At 30.9% G+C, this 20,779-nt stretch overlaps 3 protein-coding genes across 3 annotated transcripts; 1 reads left to right on the top strand and 2 right to left on the bottom strand.

The window, feature by feature from the left end:
- Positions 1–761: 761 nt before the first annotated feature.
- On the bottom strand, positions 762–1,509 carry LOC146953468 (cytochrome b6f complex subunit (petM)). The gene is made up of 2 exons (XM_085710109.1): positions 1,435–1,509; positions 762–1,332 (listed from the first exon to the last, which is right to left on the bottom strand). The coding sequence occupies exon 2, from the start codon at positions 1,318–1,320 to the stop codon at positions 934–936; it is 387 nt and encodes a 128-aa protein (XP_085566235.1). The 5' UTR covers positions 1,321–1,332; positions 1,435–1,509; the 3' UTR covers positions 762–933.
- A 4,646-nt stretch (positions 1,510–6,155) lies between these two features.
- On the bottom strand, positions 6,156–10,578 carry LOC146953467 (kunitz-type trypsin inhibitor-like 1 protein). The gene is made up of 2 exons (XM_085710099.1): positions 9,836–10,578; positions 6,156–6,559 (listed from the first exon to the last, which is right to left on the bottom strand). The coding sequence occupies exons 1-2, from the start codon at positions 10,530–10,532 to the stop codon at positions 6,453–6,455; spliced, it is 804 nt and encodes a 267-aa protein (XP_085566225.1). The 5' UTR covers positions 10,533–10,578; the 3' UTR covers positions 6,156–6,452.
- Positions 10,579–11,216: 638 nt separating this feature from the next.
- On the top strand, positions 11,217–12,890 carry LOC146953466 (uncharacterized). Its single transcript, XM_085741513.1, has 4 exons — positions 11,217–11,571; positions 11,691–11,855; positions 11,956–12,048; positions 12,463–12,890. Exons 1-4 carry the CDS (start codon positions 11,217–11,219, stop codon positions 12,888–12,890), a joined length of 1,041 nt encoding a protein of 346 aa, XP_085597639.1.
- Positions 12,891–20,779: the final 7,889 nt, after the last annotated feature.

The raw sequence follows: 20,779 nt of genomic DNA, 5'->3' as shown, positions 1-20,779 counted from the left end.
CAAAATCAAGTGTTATCACTACTGCTTCTGTATGTCCCATTTTGAGAAATTACAAAATAAATGGAATCAAACATAGCACTTCAAAAGGTGTCTCTTAATGAATTTGAGATTCAAATCAATATGACGTGTCCTTACATGATTAAAGGTATTTTTTCCCAAATTAGTACATCTTTTCATTTGAATCAACTTGGAAAAGAATGCAACTCTTTCTTCACATCAATTGGTGTATGTTTCTCTATGAATAGACAACTTCACCAAGCAAGATGAATGATAAAATTCATTTGTTCATGATGCTAAACTCTGCCAAAATCAAAACCCTAAACGATTCCCTATCATCTCTTACACTCAAATTTGAGTTACTGAGTTAGGGAATTATTGTTCCCTAAACAATCATTGAATGATACACTTTTTTGTTTGAACAAATTACCTTTCAATTTTCAGTACTATTTGTAATTTGCAACATAGATACAAATAAAACTCGGTCACTTCATAATAATTATAACAAGAGATTTTCTTTTCTTGTCGTGCACCCTAGAACATTTCGGATTATATAATCTGAATCAGGTGGGAAAAGAAACTCTCTAACTACAATATCAATTCAAACAAATTTCTTATTGAGGCTACATATGAATACACTATTCTTCAAATCTTCCAAAAACATTAAATCCATTTTTTTCTTCAAACCAGTTAATATACTATTAGACATAGTTATCCAAATTCCCATCCAATTTTCAAGTAAAAAACCAGACAGCATTAATGTATACAATTCTGTCTCAAAATAAAAATTCAAGTGGTACTACTATTTCAAATACCTCCAAGAACAACTGAGTTCTACATCATCACATCAAGAATCAAACATAACATACAAATTGTATTTTCTTGTTTCCTGATATAAACTTACATTACATTATTACACATATATATGAAAAATTCTTACTCAGCTTCTTCAACAGCAGCTTCAATTCGAAGAAGAACAAATCCAACAGCAACACCAACAAGAGTAAGTCCATTCATAATAGCTGCAATCTGAAAAATCTCACCTGCAGCATTACATCTTGATGAACCTGCACCTCCTCTTCTTCCTCCTCCATTTGATGGATATTTCAATGAACTCATCACTTTTGCAAAAGCTTGTTCAGTGCTCATAGAAACTCCTAGTGATGTCACAGTGCTGTTCTGTGCTTTCAATCCATTGAAAGAGTTCAATCCTGTGATAAACTTCACATTGTTACCCTTCTTAGTACTCCTTGATTTGGTACCAATAACTGAGCTTCCTACAACAGTGATTGTAGATGGAGTTGTTGCTGAGGCTGTAGCCATTTTAATTATTATCTGTGAAATATGAGAAAAAGTTTAGAAAAATGATATATGCTATAAGGTAAGGAAAAACAATATGATATTAAATGAAGCTAGTGTTATGAAATATGAATGAACCTTAGTTTCTTGAAATGTGTGTTGAGTTTATGGTAAGGGAGTTTTGTATATTTGGATTAAAAGGGAGAAAAGGATAAGGTGAGATGAGTATGGTTGGTTGATATAAGAAGAGAATGTGATAGATTGTTTGATAATACGTGGCTTACAACTTTACTTGGATGCTGGCCATCAAAGCTATGTTGGATTGGAACCTAATCATCTTCATTGCCAAGTGGCAACTAAGTTGTATACTCATTTCATGAACCTTTTGTTACTTGCCTTTTTTAGCATCTATTTTTTTTTTATTTTATAAAAAAGAAAATAAGAATTTGATTTACATCTACTATTAAGTTTTATGTGGATGTAAAAATGTAATTAAGAAATGACTACACTAAAGACAAAAGACAGTTAATTAAGTACTTAGATGGAGACTAATCATCAACAAAGGTTTTTTCAGTAGAAAAGAGTAAGCAAAAGTAATAAGTCAAGATATTTGAACTATGTCGTTAACCGAAACATCCAAGAAATATTATTAAAATAAAAAGAAAGATTCAAAGACATTTGGAAAGACTAGATCAAAACACAATATCTGGCCTCATTAAAATATGTCTAATCTATTACAAGTTAAAGAATCTAAAATAGACAAAAGAGTAGAATCCATGACTGTTCTACCGAAGATCAATAGAAACAATCTTGTCAACACACTAGTTGCTCCCACGGAAGATATAAGAAATGTAAAAAATGTATGCTTTTTTGTTAACTTCATACGGTTCATCCATCTATTCCTTGATTGTCAAGGAACAATACTAGAATTTTGGGAAGTCATAATTACAAGTTGAGAATCGGCATCTATCTAGAGCCTACTACAATTCTTCTTATAAGTTATCTCAATAGCATTCATCTTCCCACAGAGCACAACTTGAGAGGCAGTAGTGATATGCAGATGGATCGCAAAGCTACCTAAATCGTTAACATCTTTATCCCTAAAAATCCCACCACAGATTGCAGGGCTTGCACAACCTTTAGGAGAACCATCGGTACTACATTTTATCTAGTTAAGGATGGGAGGTTGTCACAACATTTCTTTAATTCAAGGAGCATTAATAGAGGCATGAGACTGGACAAAGAAAGCTTAATATACATTTCTTTGTATAAAAACATGTCGTAATTATTTACATTGATAAATATAACAATTTGTATTTTTTATGATATGACAGTGACTCCATTTATTAAAATTTCTTAATCCATCCCGGATTGGGTCCGTGATTTTTAGTTGGATGGTGTTGATTTTGAACTTGACTCTAAACAGGTAATGGAAAAGTAACGATGTCCTCTGAACGATTATTTCGATTTTGGCACTATTACTTTAGATTGTAGACATCAAATTTTCTTTACGTGTTTATATCTACTAAAGAAATTTTTACGTGTTTATATCTACAAAAGAAAAATTTTATGTATCAGTATAAGAAAATCGATATCATAAAATTTTGAAAACTCGTGATTATTTTTTGAATATAAATAGCAATGTAGTATTTTTATTAAATATTTTTTAGTTTATATACAAAACACCGTTAAATATTTGTATCGCTTTTGTTGCAAATTTTATGTGCTTATATTTACGTATCAACATAGATATATTGTATCTGTTATTTTTTTAATTTATATGAAAATTAGTGAGATTAAGAGAGATGAGAATAATTTAGTAAAAAAAAACTCATTTGAGGGAAGAATTTGACATGGAAAATCTACTATTTGATCGTGAATAGGGTGATGAGCAATGGTGGAGTTAAAGCAGCTTGAATAGAGGTTGGTGAGTTTAGGGTTCCAATGAATGGAAGACGAGAAGAAGTTAGGCGTTGGATTTGCAGTAGGTGAGGATGGTGCGTGTTTTCCTCATCAACATGTTCATGTTCATGCCAAACTCAAGAAGCAACTTTTTTATAATTTTTTTTTGTTTTTAATTAAAAAAATGAGTCACAAATGTCATGCAATCAGTTAGGGTTATTTGCAAAGATCATTTGTATATTTTAGCCTTTTATTTTTTATGTTTTATAACTTCATACAACAACAAAGATTAAGGTCCTTTTAGGGCACTTGTTAAGAAGTATAAAAACGAAATAAATGACAGATTTTATGTAGAAAAAGTCAGTTTCAACAGTTTTCAAGTCTTGAATGCATCATTTTTGAGATACAATTTTCTCTTTAGATTTCTTAACAAATATTGCTCATATTAAAAGAAATATCGTCGCGCACTCACACTTCTCACTTCTATGCCCATCTCCTCCCATCGCCGTCGTCTATCGCCACCTTCTCCACCCCTCATCTTCTCTCATCATTGTCTATCTCCTCAGTCAGTTTCTCTTCCCAGTTCTCTTCTTCCTCATTTGTGTATTTAGGGGTCTATGCCAATTTTAGGGTTTATGATTAATTCATGCTAAATTCGATCTTTTTCTTCTAATTAGGTCATCGTAAACAAATAGGATTCTTCTTTTGACTTTCTTCAAGTTGATTACACTTAAGGGTTAGTACACTAATTCATATACACATTAAAAAATTAGCAGATCTGCATTAAATTTTTAAAAGAATCAACATTAGTAGTATTCAAATATTTAACACCTACATGACCTACATAAGTAGTATTCAAAGAGTTCAATTCATAAAAACAGGACTTTAAGAAACAACAACAAAACTAGCAGATCTGAAACAAGCTAAGAGTTCAAGATTTAAAAAATTGAACTCTTAGCTTGTTTCAGATCTGCTAGTTTTGTTTTTGTTTCTTAAAGTCATGTTTTTATGGTTGGTGGTTGTGCTACTAAGGTTTAGTTTCTTTTTTGTAAATTAAACTTGTTATCTTATATTCAAGATAATCCGTGTGGTGAAAAAAAGAGAGCTTTTAATTTATCAGATTATGATGATAGATTAAGATTATCATGAGTATGATTATGATAATAATGTTGTCATAGAGTATTGAAAGAGCATAACCATATTTGTTTTGTGATAAGTGATAAAGTTTATGATCAACATGGATGGTTATGTCTTTGTTGTTGTAAGTTTATTTGGATCATGTCATATAACATTGAAATGAAATGACATTGAATCTTATTTGATCTGAAATATTTTTAGTGTTCTATTTCTATTCTCTCTCTCTCTCTTTTATGGTTATGTTATTTGTTTAAATGTTTGGAAACTTACAGAAAAAGAACATTAAAAACATTTCATATCAAATAAGATTCAATGCCATTACATTCTGATGTTATATGACCCTTCAGTGTAATCAGCTTTAAGAAAGTCAAGATAAGAATCCCATTTGTTTCTGATGACCTAATTAGAAGAATCAGATCGAATTTAGCATGAATTAATCATAAACCCTAAAATTGACATAGAACCCTAAAATACACAAATGAGGGAGAAGAGAACTGGGAAGAGAAACTGATCGAGGAAATAGACAGCGATGGGAGATGACGATGGGCGGAGATGGCTGCGATAGAGGGCAGCGATGAGAGGAGATGGGCATAGAAGTGAGAAGTGAGAGTGCGTTGCGATTCCAATTTTCCACTTGCAGAGAAAAGTGAGAATTTGAAGTTTTAGTGGGCCTAGAGCCCCTTCACCATAGCCCAATTTTCCATTATGAAGCGTTGAGTGGCCACATTTTGGTGTTGTCTTCGGTGTGAGATATGTATAGGTAAGCATGGTGCGAGACTTCCAATTTTTATTTTCTTAGTGCAAAGTCAATAGAAACTATTGAATTTAAATGAAAGCTAATGAATGGTTGAGATATCTAAAGGAATTGTGACCCACTAAATGTTATTATTTAAGTATTAATATTGATTTTTTGAAAAACAATGGAATTTAGAATTACTTTTACTAAAGGGTGTTTTGGGAACTGTAAAAAAAAATTAAAAGTAGAGAAACTGTTTAAAACCATTAGAATGGAATTTTTTTTGTTACAATTGCTAATGGAGTTTGATAATTTTTATTAAACCTCTCTTAGATTTAATTTAATTTTCATGAAACATCTCTGCTTTTAAATCTCATTTTCAATTAAATTTCATTTTGAAAAATTTTAAAATGAAATGAAATTTAATAGCAGAAAGATTTAATTTAAAATGATTAGCAATTACTTACACATGAGTTTGAATTTGAGACCGTCCAATTGTATGTGTGAGTTTTATGTAATCTTTATAGATTTATCTATAGACAACAAAAAAAACTATTTAGCTTAATATTTTGGACGCAAAGAAAAATAGCTTAATTATATGGAGAATCGATGCACATTTGAACATGACTCACAATTTTTATTAAGAAAAATGCTATATATAGCGAATCCAAACTTCACGACAGCATTGCAACTTTTTTTCCACCCATCCACTTTTTTGTTGACTTCCGTTATTACTAAGACTTTCCGTGAATTCTGCCAGATGCACTTTTTAATTGGTTAGTTTCTTTATCGCGATGCTTTCGTTATAATTTTCTTCGTTGTGTTTAGCAATGATCTTTCATTAATTAAGACTAAACAAAAAAAAATTGACAAAAAAGACTAAACAGTTATTCCAACAAAAAAAAGGCATGAAATTATATGAAATACGTGATCGAACAAATATTTTTTATTTGGTGGTGTTCGGGGTTCGACCTTCGGAGCTTGCATATATTAAGGATTGTTATTACCAACTGAGTTAAGTTCACGGGGACGGTCGAACAAATATTTGATAAGATTAAATTATTAAAAGAAACAAGTGCAATTATTAATAGAAAGGAATACAAAAACTCCACTTATTCATTAATCATTAGTATTACAAGAACATTTAAACAAATACAAACCGAATAAGCAGAAGTACTCGCAAGTACACCAATATCCATTCAATATAATCATGAAATCCAAACTTACATATATGGAGATCCATATTTATTTATGAATATAAAATGTGGCACTAATTATTTGTAAACCATGATAGTTTCCAGGACCACCAAACACCAACACAATTAGAGAAATCACATTGAAATATAATCCTCTAATTATGTAGATGCATCTTGAGACAGATTTAAGCCATGGATTTGCTGGGTCTCTTAATAACTCTCTTGGGTCCTTTTGGCTCAGTAGTGGAAATTTGAGCCACCTTTGTTGTACCAAATTTTAGTCCCTTTTGATCTGTAACACAATTTTATTAATTAAGACTTAAGAAAGTAATTACAACAACAAATAAAAAGATCGGAAATTACTGTTTAGTGTTTTTTATTAAATGTCACTTTGAAACTTTTATTTATAATAAGAAATATAGTTAATTTTGTATAAAAAAATGAAATTGTAAAGGTGAGGCCTAGATTACCCTCTCTTGTTTAGGGGGTATTTTACCCTTTCAAGATATCAACCAATCAAAATGTAATATACAAATGTAACATTAAATGTCAAATAAATGAGTCAATTTTTCTATCAAAAAAATCAATTTTAATAAGGTAACTTTTAATTTTTATTTAATTATATTTAGGTACACAATCTTAATTAATTTACACTATAGGGCTTGTAACAATTAAATTTCACATCAAATTCTTCCCATAAATATTTATTTTTTAGGATGCAAAATTAATAAGTTTTTGGAATACTTTTAAAACATTATTTGTTTTTTAATTAAAAACAAAAAGGTGTAGTCAATTTTTTCTCTACAAAAAATATTGTTCCTAATTTGTACTTCCACGGATAAGTTGATATAACAAATTTCCACCAATATTTGTGTTTTTGTTTCAAAATTAATAAGTCTTTGGAATACTTTAAAATTTTAAATATTATTTGTTTTTTTTAATCTACTAACAATATATAAAAAAATTATTAAAAAACAATATATTTATTAAAAAAATATATCAAAATCAAAATCCAACAAAATTTCATAATTGTCCTTCTTAAAAGCCAATATATTATCATGATAATTACAGACAACTATTTTTTCAATTCCACACAAAAAAATTTAAATATCTACTTTTACTACTAATCTACAACTACTAATACTATAATAAGAAAATTAGAAAATCTTACTCGAGTAAAATTTCATAATTATCGTCATAATCTTCTTAATTTTATGGGTTTAATCGTCATTTTACAAAATAAAATACAAATTTGTTCATTTTGAAAAAATTATTATATATATTTTTGTTTATCTTTTTAGCCTAACTAATTCTCTATGTATCTTCATTTTTCAGATTTATCACTTCCAAGCCTAACTATTTCTCTATATTATCATTTTGTTCTCATCTATTTTAATCTCTTAATCTTAATAATTTGCATATTTAAAAAATTAATAGAAACGATACAATAATGTTAATTTTTTTAAAATAATCATTAGTTTTCAAAATTTAAGCATATCAACTTTCTCATATCGGTATACATAAAATTTGATTTTGGAGATATAAACACATAAAGTCTACAATGAGTGTGGTGTAAATATTTAACGGTGTTTTGGAGAAACAATACAGTGATGTTGATATTTTAAAAATAGTCACGAGTTTTCTAAATTTTATCATAAAGACTATTACATATTGTTAAAAAAAAAATTCTTCTGCATATATAAGTATACAAAATCTTCAACGAGTGCGGTGCAAATATTTATCGGTGTTTTAAATATAAAATAAAAAGTTATTTAATAGAAACATTACATCAATGTTGATATTTTGAAAATAGTCACGAGTTTTCAAAATTTTATCATATCGATTTTCTCGTATATGTACATAAAAATTTATTTATGCATATATAAACACATAAAATCTGCAACGGGAGCGGTGCAAATATTGAACGGTGTTTTGCATATAAAATAAAAAGTTATTCAATATAAACACTATATTAATGTTTATATTTTGACAATATTAATGAGTTTCTACGATTTTATCATATCAACTTTCTCATATATTAACATAAAAAATTATTTCTGCAGATAAATCACATAAAATCTACAACGGGTACGGTGAAAACATTGAACGGTGTTTTGCATATAAAATAAAAAGTTATTTAATAGAAACACTACATTGATGTTGATATTTTGAAAATAATCATGAGTTTTAAAAAATTTATTTTATTGACTTTCTTATATGTGTATATAAAAATTTGTTTTCGTGTACATAAGAAAATAAAATCCACAACATACACGATTCAAATATTTAACATTTTTTTAATATATAATATATGAAAAAAAAAACATTTGATAGTACTAGCAAAGTAATTATTTTTTGTATGATTACCACAATGTTACGTGACCCGTGCGTAACCCCACGGGTCTATTACTAGTTAAAAAATAAAATAAAGCATGGTAGATTTTTTTCAAAGGAGAAAACGTACACAGTTGTTTTATTAAAAAATAATTAAATTAAATTAATAGGGTTAAAATTAGAAGAAAATATAAAAAAAACTACCAGCTATAAGCTCAAAAGCTACTTCAAATAGCTTCTCAAAAAACGTTATAAGCTAGTGGAAAAAGCTTTTTACCCAACACATCTTATTAAATAAAAACAAACTTATAAGCTAGTCTAACAAGCTATAAGCTAGCTTATTCGTGTTACCAAACACAGCCATGATGGGTTGAATTTGATGTGAAATTTTAATTGTTACAAGCCCTATAGTGTAAATTAATTAAGATTGTATACCTAAATATAATTAAATAAAAATTAAAAGTTACCTTATTAAAATTCTTTTTTTTTATAGAAAAAATTGACTCATTTATTTGACATTTAATGTTACATTTGTATATTACATTTTGATTGGTTGATATCTTGAAGGGGTAAATACCTCCTAAACAAGAGAGGGTAATGTAGAAAAAATCAATTGTAAATGATTTTATAAGATTTCCCTTCATTGGTGATAAGAGAAAATAAATTGAAAGAAAAGAGAGTAATAAATAGTAAATAATGTGATAGAAAAAACACATTAACGTGTCGTTATAGTATTGTAAATTAACTTAGAATTTGACAGGTAATTTTTTTCCAAAGACTAATCAAGGGGGCAGTTGAATTTGAAGAAAAGCAAGACTAAACAAAATTAAAGTTCATATATTTCTTGTCTCTCATTAAACCATGGGACACATTTTTAGCTCAAGTACAAGCATCTAAAATATCAAAACACTCTTTTATTTTTCAACTAAAAAACATTATTTCTCTCTCTCTCTTAAAGTCAAAATTTCATAAGGGAATACATTAGCAAGATTCATTAAATTTCACTTTGTTCTATTTATGTTGTCCATCCATCAAGAAAGTAGCCCTTAGTATATGTGCGTTCAGTATTGGTCAAAAAGGACCATCGCTCTTAGTAATGTTACTAAACTAATTAAGAAAATGTTACTATTTAAATTAAGTAACATTTTTCAAATGTTACTAAGTCACAAATATGTTGTAGTGAAATATTGTAGAAGAAAAAACACAGTATTTTAAAGGATCATTTTCAGGTTACCTGCAACAGACATCAATTTTCCAGATTTTAAGAAAGCAGCATCAACAAATACAACCTGATAAGGATCTGATTCGGTCAAAAGTAAACGAGATCCACCTTCGGTTGAATTGAATTCAGTCCGGCCAATACCCTGACAATCATCAGTATCATCGATATCACAAAATACAAACTTATAAATATATGGAGATCCATATTCATGAATACTCAATGTGCCATCAATTCTGTCTGTCCTAAGATGATAGTTGTTAGGACCACCAATACCAACATAATATTTTAAAATAAAATCATTATTATTTTTTTGAATCGAACTCCAAGTAGCCCCGTAAAATATATTCCATTTTCCTCCATATCCATTTTGAGCACAATTAGGTGTCTTAATGAACTCAACATCAACAGTGGTATTTGTCAAGATTTCACTTGCTGAGCTATCTTCTGGCAAGGTGAACGTAACCGGTAAACCTGTGATAGCATCATTTTGTATCACAGTTACTGGACAATCTAGTTCATCAACTTTGTTTAGTCTTAGTCCTCCACTTTTAGGGTTAGCATCACTTGCTGGAAAAATGTAGTATTGGTTACCAGGGATAAGGGAGATACCATTTATGTCCAATACTGGCTCAGCAGCATTGTTTGATGAAAGATTGGTGATAAAAGCAAAGATGAAGAAGGAAAGGGTGAGAGATAAAATAGGTTTCATGGTTTGCTTAATGCTTAATGAGTAGAAATATTGTTTGTGTTTTGGTGCTTTCATACATTGCTTCTGCTCTATATATAGTAGTAAATTGATTTAATTATTGTGATTGTATTTAATACTTTTGTATTTTTGAAAATTCAAAATTCAATTTATTAAAAACAATTAAACAAATACACCACAAAACATAAGAGATGCTTTGAAAGTGATCAGAATTACATGCAATGAGTGATCATTACTAGCATGTGCAATATATGATCTACGTACACCTAAGGTGGCCAACTATTTAATATGAATATGTGCACTATATATTGTATAATTTATACAATACAATCAATCTCATTCGGTTTTAATTATTTTTAGGACCATTCATAATAACTCTACCATCGACCTAGTACTGAAGTATACGTATCATTTGTTGTATTCCACACACTGTTAGGATAATAATCGTGGGAGCAGAGAGTAAGGATCATCTTCATTTAGTTAAGTTGGTTGTAGGTAGTGTTATTTGTGAGCCTCAGACAGCGTTTGTCAAAGATTGACAAATTCTCGATGGAATTTTAATTGCGAATGATGTGGTGGTGGTGGATGAGGCTATAAATTTAAGAAGGAGCTTTTATTATTTAAAGTTGATTTGAAAAAGCTTATGACTCGGTCGATTGGGTGTATTTAGATGCAGTCATGAGAAAAATGTCCTTTCCGACTTTGTGGCGGAAGTGGATCAAAGAATGTGTTTGCACTACTGCAACATCTATTTTAGTCAATGGCAGTCCTACAGATGAACTTCCGTTGGAGAGGGACATAAGACAAGGTGATACTCTTTCTCCTTTTCTCTTTTTGTTGCCAGCAGAGGGTTTGAATGTGATGATGAGTGATATGGTTCAGTCTAATATTTTTACTAGATATAGCATTGGTTCTGCGAATTCTACAGTTATTTCCCATCTTCAGTTTGCCGATGATACGTTACTTTTGGGTGTCAAAAGCTGGGCAAATGTTTGGGCTTTAATTTGCGGGTTGTACTTGTTCTTTTTGAGGCTGTGTCTGGGTTGAAGTTGAATTTTAATAAAAGTATGTTGGTGGGGGTATATATTGTTGATTCTTGGTTGGTTGAGGTGGCTTCTGTTTTGGGTTGTTTTGTGAGTAAGGTGTCTTTTATGTATTTAGGTCTTCTGATTGGTGGTGACCCTCGGCGTTTGTTGTTTTGGGATCCGGTTCTGACTCGCATTCGAAATAGACTATTTCTTTCTTTTGGTGGTCGTTTGATACTTCTTATGTCTGTCCTAACTTCTCTGTCTGTCTATGCTTTTTCCTTCTTCAAGGCTCCGTCAGGTACAATCTCTTCAGTTGAATCTTTATTGAATAATTTTTTTTTGGGAGTGTGAGGACAATAGGAAAATTTCTTAGATCAGTTGAAAAAATGTTTGTTTAGGAAAGAAGTTTGGAGGATATGGGGTTAGGCAGATGAGGGAGTTTAACAATGCTTTGATAGGTAAATGGTGTTGGAGATTGTTAGAAGATAAAGGTAGTTTGTGGTATAGGGTGTTGGTTGCTTGATATGGTGAGGAGGTAGGGAGGTTGGCGGTTGGGGGCCGAAGTGGTTCTTTGTGGTGGAGGGAGGTTGCGAAAATTCATGATGGTGTAGGTGTAGATGTAGGATGGTGGTTTGAGGAGAGTATTGAGAGGAGGGTTGGTGATGGGGTTGATACTTTTCTTTAAACGGATTCATGGTTAGGTGGTGTTCCTCTGTGTGTGAAGTATAAGCGTCTATTTGACTTGTCTAATAATAAGTTGGGTTCGGTTGCGGTTATGTGTGAGTTCGGGTGGGAGGAAGGTGGGGTGGCCTAGCAGTGGCGCCGTTAGTTATGGGTGTGAAAGAAGTTGTTAGGGGAGTGCAGGAGTTTACTTTATGATATTTCTTTACAGTCTAACATTTCAGATCAGTGGTCGTGGAGACATGACCTTTGTGATGGTTACTCGGTAAGGGATGCGTATAATTTTCTCACTAGTCAGGACTCTCATGGTGTGGAAGCTACTTCAGACTTCATTTTGCATAAACTGGTTCCCTTGAAGGTCTCTGTTTTGGCTTGGAGGCTTATTCGTAACAGGTTACTGACTAAGGACAATTTGGTCTCGTGTAACATTATTTCTCATGACTCTCAATTTTGTGTGACTGGTTGTGGTGGATTGGAAACCGCGCATCACTTGTTCCTTTCTTGCCCCGTTTTCGCCCCTTTGTGGAGCATGGTTAGGTCTTGGATTGGTATATCATCAGTTGATCATGATTCCTTACTGGATCATCTTGTTCAGTTTATTCATTCTTCTGGAGGATCGCAAGCTCGTCATTCATTCTTGCAGCTTATTTGATTATGTTGCAAAAATATATATCATACAGTTTGAACACACAAAAATATATATCATTTTTTTTTTGTTTATCTTTTGGTTCTAAGGAGAAAGTGATCCTAGTATTTGGGTAGTAAAGTCTTACCAACAATTCGTCTTAGAAAAGTTCATTAACTAATTGAACTCATTAATGTACTAGTATTTTTTTTTTGTGTTAATCATTCGGTTTCAAAGATAAAGGAATCCTAGTATTTTGAAATTCAACCGAAAGGTAAGTATACACTGACCAAGAATTATTTTAACCAAAAGTCAAAATTAGATTCTTCCGAACGATTCTCATTAGTAAGTTCATTAACCATCTAAACTCATCAATGCACAATTATTATTTTTTTGTTCGCTTGTGCTCAAATAGAATGTTTTAAACTCATCTTTATAACCCTAGATCTAGATCGGTGGGACTATCATCCATGACACGTTTCGGACATAGATTAGATCCTCTCTCGTTATGTTTCCACCGAATGAGGTACAATGTCATCTCCACCATTAAATTTTCTTTTTAATAATTGAAACCGCATGTGCTACAAACAAAGACAAGGATATATATATATATATATATAGGGTTATGATAGAAGACACCTTTTATGAAGGTGTCTTTTATCAAGTTACTCTATGAGCATTTGCGAAAAGACACCAACTTACTTTTATGAAGGTGTCTTTTAGCAAAGTTATAACTAAAAAGTGAAAATCACACCTTAAGGTATGACTTGTTAAAAGACACCACCAAAGGGTGGCTTGTAACAAAACCCATATATATATATATATATATATAGTCGAGATCCGTTGACACCAAATCCTATCCGTCCTTTTTTTCATCTTAATGGCTCATATTTATTTGCTTTAGTTCTTCACGTGCACACTCTTTAGGGGATAAATGAAATCACATCATTTTCTTCTTCCTGAACTCACGCCTGTGTATTAAAAGGAATTAACTTGTAATTATGTTTCTCACAATTTTAAAGCTTTACCAAACTTCAATTTTTAGTTAACATGATTGTCAATTTTCCTTGTTATTATCAATATTCTCTATTGATTGCTTCCCTAATTTTATTTTATATGATCAACTTCCCCTTTCTAATCTTAATGTTTAGAATCAAGCATATTACGACAAATGAATATTATAATGGAGGAAAAATATGGATTATTATTCCTACAAAGTTTTAAGATTTTGTTGCAATGGAAGTTATAAGACTGATGTTTTGAATGGCCGCGAGAAAGTACAGAGAATTGATACTATCAACCAAAAATCAAAACCTCAAACACGAGGAGAGTGTAGGAGACGCCCCATTCTAGTTATGGTGTGATCTGTTGTCAGCCGTTGGATTAAAAAAAAGGACGGATATGATTTGGTGTTAACGAATCCGTTGACACCTGGTGTCAACGGATCCTGACTCATATATATATATATATATATATATATATATATATATATATATATATATATATATATATATATATATATATATATATATATATATATATATATATATATATATAAGAAAATATTCTTCAAAGTGAATTCTAGAATCAAACCAACAAAATACTAGGGCATAATTGGCTCACGGATAACACGAGTTTGTTATCAGTATTAAATAACTGGACTCCCAACGTACAAGTTTTGGTGTGGTAGAGTTATTATTGGTATCTATATCATTTGCATCATTCATTCAAGGATTGGTTTCTCTGTGTGGAACATCATGTGCACCTCTTTAATACGGAATATTTTTCTCACACACACATGTGCAATTTAATAAACAACCGGATCAAATCCGATTTCACAGCACAATTAGCAATAACAAAAAATAAACATACACACAATTTTAACTCATTTGAAAATCATAGAATTTAGTCCGGTTAAACTTTCTACTATGTAATGTAAAATAATGGGTACACAGTAGTCTTCCTGGTAAATACTAGGGAACAACAACCATCAGATTGTGAAAAACAATCAATAGAATAACATTTGAGTTAGTCAATTATCCCTCTGAAATGATAATATTCGTTAAAAATTTCCTGAATTTTGCTAAATTTCAAAAACCTATTGAAATTGTCAAACGTTGATCAATTACCTATGACGTGACAGTTAACTATACACATGGCACCTCCACATAGACGGAAGGTTATGCCATGTCACAGGGGTAAATGACTTTTTTTTTTAGTTTAAAATCTGTGTGATTATAAAAATAGACAAATACTCCCCTCAATTTTAACACTTAGGCTTTGTTTGGGAGTATGGAGGTAGAGAAATGAAAGGTTTTGAAGGGTTGGAAATATAGGAGGAAATGGTAACATCTTTCACATTTTTTGAAAGAGTAATTTTAAAAAAAATGATAAATTAATGTTTATGATTAATATATTTTTAATTTTAAGAATATTATAACTAAATAGATTAAATTTGAAGAATTCATGTAAACCCCTCAAAACCCTCCTCCAATACAATTTTTGAGTTCCCTCAAATGAGGAGGATTTTGCATTATGAAGAAAAATGAACCTCCCAAAACATTCCTCTCTCACTTGCTCCTTCATTTTTTTTTCAAACATCTCCCCTCTCTTCCCTTCCAAACTCGCAGACAAAATCTTATGTGTGTAAATATCCCCCTCAAATTTAAAACTTATATAGCAAATACATCCCTTAAATTTAAAACTTATGTGTCAAATACCCCTCAAATTTTTTTCACTACTCATACTCCTACAATTACTGATTATATTCTCTTTCCAGAGGCACGAGTAGCCATTATCTGCACAACCTCCACCTCAGGTAGTATGCTGCTTACATATAAACATTGAGATATTTCATGACTCTTCCACCTTACAAAGTCTACTTAACACAATATACACTTAATTTCAATCTTGCTCTAGCTTAAAAATTTGTTGAAATCAGAAGAGCAATGAGGTTGCAAGAATCCATGCAAGCCAGGAGCATCGAAAACGAAAAATAAACATGGACGTCTAGCAATATATTGCAGGGAATACAGCCTCCTAAGCTTAATTATGTTAGTAATTTTTTGTATGCTTTTCTTTGCTCTATACGTTCCAAATACGGTTTAACTAAGGGCAAGAATTGCAAGTCCTTAGGTAGAATTTGTAATATAATAAATCAATTATTTCATAGCTAACTACCAAACATCAAAGAGGGTACGAACATTTACCCTTAATACATTAGTGAGTATTTATGTAGTACCGTACACTTATAATTAAATGTGTGTCTGGTGTCCGACACATGTACACCACAACACCTACAAAGTTGTGATGCATGGACTTCACTTTTGATATTATTTGGCAAAGTTGTATCCTTGTATCTATTATTTGTCCAGTTATATGAAATGATGGGAAGTAGAGAATTAGTAGTAGTAGTAGAGAGAAAAAATGAGGGGTATTTGACACATAAGTTTTAAATTTGAGGGGATATTTGATGCGTAAGTTTTAAATTTGAGGGGATATTTGCACATAAATGTTAAAATTGAGGGGGTATTTGCCTATTTTTATAATCACAAATTTTAAACAAGAAAAAAAAACAAAAAAACAAAAAAATAGTCAATTATCTCCCGTGACGTGACATAACCTCCGTCCATGTGAAGGTATCACGTGTCTCCCGTGACGTGACATAACCTCCGTCCATGTGAAGGTATCACGTGTGCAGTTAACTGTCATGTCATATGGTTTAACGGCCAAAACAGACGGATAGGATAATTGACTAACATTTGACAATTTTAGAGAGTTTTTGAAATTTCGCAAAATTCAAAAAAAAGTTTTGACGAAAGTTATAAATTCAAAAGAGTAATATTGACTATTCACTCCACAAAAGCTAGAGAGAGACTAGCCTGTTTGGTTTGGCTTCTGAGAAGCAATTCTAGCCCAAAATCAATTCTCTACAGTGCCAAAAGCAATTCTAGCCAAAAACAACGTGTTTGGTTCAGCTTTTCAGAATTGCTTTTATCCTCCAAAAGCAATTCTCCATGAAGCTACAAATCCTAGCTTCTAGCTTTTCTAGAATCAATTCTCCTTGAACAACGTGTATAGGTTTGTATATTTTATTATTACAACATGTTATTTTACTTTATTGCCCTTTATCAATTCTCATTCTTTATCAATTCTCCTTTAGCTATGTCTATTTTAGTAATTATACATTCAAAAGCAATTCTACATAATTGCATCCAAACATAAATCATTTTGTTTAATCAATTCTACATAATTGTATCCAAACATAAATCAATTCTCTCAGAATCAATTCTGTCAGAATCAATTCTATCAGAATCAATTCTCTCATAATCAATTATATTCAAAGCTGAACCAAACGGGCACAGCTAGAGACGGATCCATCTTGTGGGTTTTGTGGGTCATGGCCTAAACTAAGTTTTGAAATATATTGTTTTTGATACGAAAATATTTACCAAAACAAACTTAAATGTGAGATATTGTTATAATAGTCTTTTTTTTCTGTCAAGTAGTTTAGTGGAGTGTCCGAGGTTCGAACCCCGACCCCTGCATATAATATGCAATATCCCTACCAACTGAATTAAGCTCACGATGATTATTTTGCATAATCTCAAAAATAAGTTAATTCAAACAGACCCTTACTGCTATTGTGTTGTCTTTTTTTTTTTTTTTGGTACATATTGTGTTGTCTTTCAATTAGGGATTTAAAATTTCTTTGCCACACGCACGTTGACATGGGCCAACAAATCTCCCACTTATAATTGGTGTGGACTCACTTAGAATTGACTTATCCAACAAATCTCCCTCTTACGACTCTAGTAGGAAGGAGCTGCTTAACGGGAAATACTTGTGTGACATTAATGTCACGGTGACATTAAATCTGGGCCACACATTGAGTGACATTAGATGTGTTGTGTGGTCCAGATACAATGACAATGGTAATGTGTGGTCCAGATGCAATAGCACAGTGACATTAATATCACCAAAGTGCCACCCTTAACGGACCATGTCGGCCTTCTTTCCATAGTTGATCATCTTTGTCACAAGCAAAGTGTTCGTCATCATTAAAAACTGCATCATGAACCCCCTGATTATATAATGTTGCACTCTGCATCCAATCAAACACTGTCAGCGCTAAACTTTGTATCTTTTGACTCTGTGTAGCGCTACTGCTACAACCACACTGTATGTGCAGTGCTATTTACAAGCCTACAACCACATCTTCTAACCCTACATTTACCTTTTTCAATTTCTTAAAGTCTACTTTATGTAATTTCCTTTATCTTTTGTCATTTCCTTTAATTTAAAATTATTTCATGTGCACTTTTTTTTTTTTGGATAAGTGTTATTTTAATGTACATTTGGTTCCACTTTGGAGGGATTATAATTGATTTTGAAGATGTAGAATTGACTTTTATGTTTGGTTGTTGTCGAATAGAATTAATTATGTCTCAAAAATTGATTCTACTTGAAACTATGATTTGTAGCTTATGATTTTAGAATTGATTTTCACACACAAATTTATAGTTCAACTTACTTTTACATAAATATATACAAACACAAATCACTTCTAGTTAGAATTACTTTTGACCAAAATTAATTCTATCAAATTTAATTCTTTCCACCGCACAACCAAACACACACTTAGTTTCTTTGATATTTAAATTAATTATTATTAATATTTTACTCATTATAATTTGAAAATATTCAAAAGTATTCATATGATCCCAAAAATGAAGTCATTGGGGAAGTTGTGAAATCTTACCACTGAGATAAAGTGATGATCATGTAAGTTACTTGCACAATTAATATATTTATAGCTTAATAATTCAAAAAAAAAAATTAGCTTATATACTATTTGATAATAGCTAAACAATTGTCTCGTGACTTATATTTAGAGAGATGTGTTCGACAACATTGATACTAAACCAATTATACAACGATTTCAAAAAATAAAATCGTATAAAGGACAATTGTAAAGTATGTATGTAAACTTTTGAATGCAATATTTTTTTAATATATATTATTATAATTATTAATTAAAATTTAAAAGTCTGAACCCCTGCTCCAGGGTCCTGGCAACGCCACTGATCATATATGAACCTTTCTCATCAGTATGGATCTTCTCAAGAGAAAACAATTTCTTCTCTTATAGATCACGTATCCAATGACACCACACTTCAATGTGCTTTGACCAAGAATGAAATGTTAGATTCTAGTCGAGATTGATTGCACTTTTATTGTCGCCAAACACCACAAACTTCTGTCGCTTAACACCCAACTCTAGTAAGAATTTCTTCAGCCACAACTTTATTTCTTCATCCACAAGCTTTCTTTATATGCTTCAGTGGTTGAAATATACTCAACCTCAGTAGTTGATAAAGCAACACAATATTGTAACAAGAAGTAGATTTTCTTCAATTAGGATCACCAGCCACATCTGCATCTATTAGCTTGTTGGAAAATCCACAAAAGAAAATACAGCCACAAACATGGGAACAAATATAACTCACAAACTGATTGTGGTTCGACACTTCATAGCTACATCTAAATTCTCAACAAAGTATTTTATAACTCTATTTGCAATTTTTACAAGGAGAAAATTACAAACTTTCTCATACAATTTTTGCAAGGACAAAATTGTAAATCCTCTCAACTCTCAACAATTTCAAATTGCAATTTTTACAAAGACAAAATTGAAAAACTCACAATTATAACTTTGCATAGAAAAATTGCAAACCCTATCATGACACAGGACTACCTCAATGGTTGATTTTCCTACACCACCACAACTCCTTGAAATATAGAGATGTTGTTTTGAAGAAAAATCATACTAACTCTATATTACTATATATATATAATAACTCCCTACCTCTTTATTTTTCTCACTGCATGATGTGAGACTTCAATGGATACTCACTTCATCAACAACATCCTCTCTACCTCTTTATTTTTCTCACTGCATGATGTGAGACTTCGATGGATACTCACTTCATCAACAACATCGATTCCGTTTATGTTTAAAAAATGTTGCTTCCAAAATTTGTATACAATACTAAAGCATAGCATTTTTTTTAAAAGCCCTAAGCGCCCTAGCGATTCCTTTTCTAATTGCAATTTCTTTTCATTATGAGTGGTTCATTTATTGATGGGAGTTATTATTATTATTATTATTATTATTATTATTATTATTATTATTATTACTTTTCATTTTTCTTCTTCTTTCGATTACCACATAGCAGTTCCTTTTCCTTTTTATATATTTAACAGCCCTTGTGGTTATGATTAGTTTCTTGGTGTATGATTATTACGTGTGTTACGATATTAAAGTTGCATCTTTAAAATTGTTGATAGTTTGAGTGATTTAGATGATAATTAGAAACTTCACTTTTTAGTGTAATTTTGTCAGCCTCTTTGTTTCTCTTATATTATATTACTTAAGTTATTTATTTGATTTTTTATTATACTAAACTAGATTAAAACATTATTTTGTTTTTCCCTAAAAAAAACATTATTTTGTTTTCTCACTTTGAATATTGAAACATGTTTACTATTTTCAATTTGCTAATTTTAGTTGTTCTTTTAACATGAATGTAATTGAATTGGTAAGAAAATAAAGCTAATAACTTATATTGGTTTTGTTGTTTTTATGCCGTGGTTTTATAGCATAGTAATATATATCTCTAATTTTTTTTTTAGAGTCTAGTTTTTTTTTTTTTTTGGATAAATCAGGATAAAGGACATATGAGTCGAGTCGAACCTGTTTAAGCTCGACTCGACTCGATAAGAATTGGTTCGGCTCGAAACTCGACTCGAGTTCGATACAAGCTTTTTGTTAAGTTTGAGTTTGGCTCGTTTAAAGTTCACGAACAACTCGGCTCGACTCGTTAGGTTCAACTCGTCGACTCAAATCAAATAAT

This window comes from Medicago sativa, chromosome 1 (assembly GCF_051527215.1).
Source record: "Medicago sativa cultivar Bolivia chromosome 1, Bolivia_mono, whole genome shotgun sequence".
NCBI classification, from domain to species: domain Eukaryota; kingdom Viridiplantae; phylum Streptophyta; class Magnoliopsida; order Fabales; family Fabaceae; genus Medicago; species Medicago sativa.
This window is presented reverse-complemented; position numbering and strand designations above follow the sequence as displayed.

Excerpts from the sequence above, each read along its gene's own strand:
- LOC146953468 (XM_085710109.1), bottom strand. The coding sequence starts at position 1,320 with ATGGCTACAGCCTCAGCAACAACTCCATCTACAATCACTGTTGTAGGA.
- LOC146953467 (XM_085710099.1), bottom strand. The coding sequence starts at position 10,532 with ATGAAACCTATTTTATCTCTCACCCTTTCCTTCTTCATCTTTGCTTTT. Across the intron at positions 6,560-9,835 it reads AAAATTGATGTCTGTTGCAG|ATCAAAAGGGACTAAAATTT; the intron begins GTAACCTGAAAA and ends ATTGTGTTACAG.
- LOC146953466 (XM_085741513.1), top strand. The coding sequence starts at position 11,217 with ATGTCCTTTCCGACTTTGTGGCGGAAGTGGATCAAAGAATGTGTTTGC. Across the intron at positions 11,856-11,955 it reads CTTCTTCAAGGCTCCGTCAG|GAAAGAAGTTTGGAGGATAT; the intron begins GTACAATCTCTT and ends ATGTTTGTTTAG. Across the intron at positions 12,049-12,462 it reads GAGATTGTTAGAAGATAAAG|ATCAGTGGTCGTGGAGACAT; the intron begins GTAGTTTGTGGT and ends CTAACATTTCAG.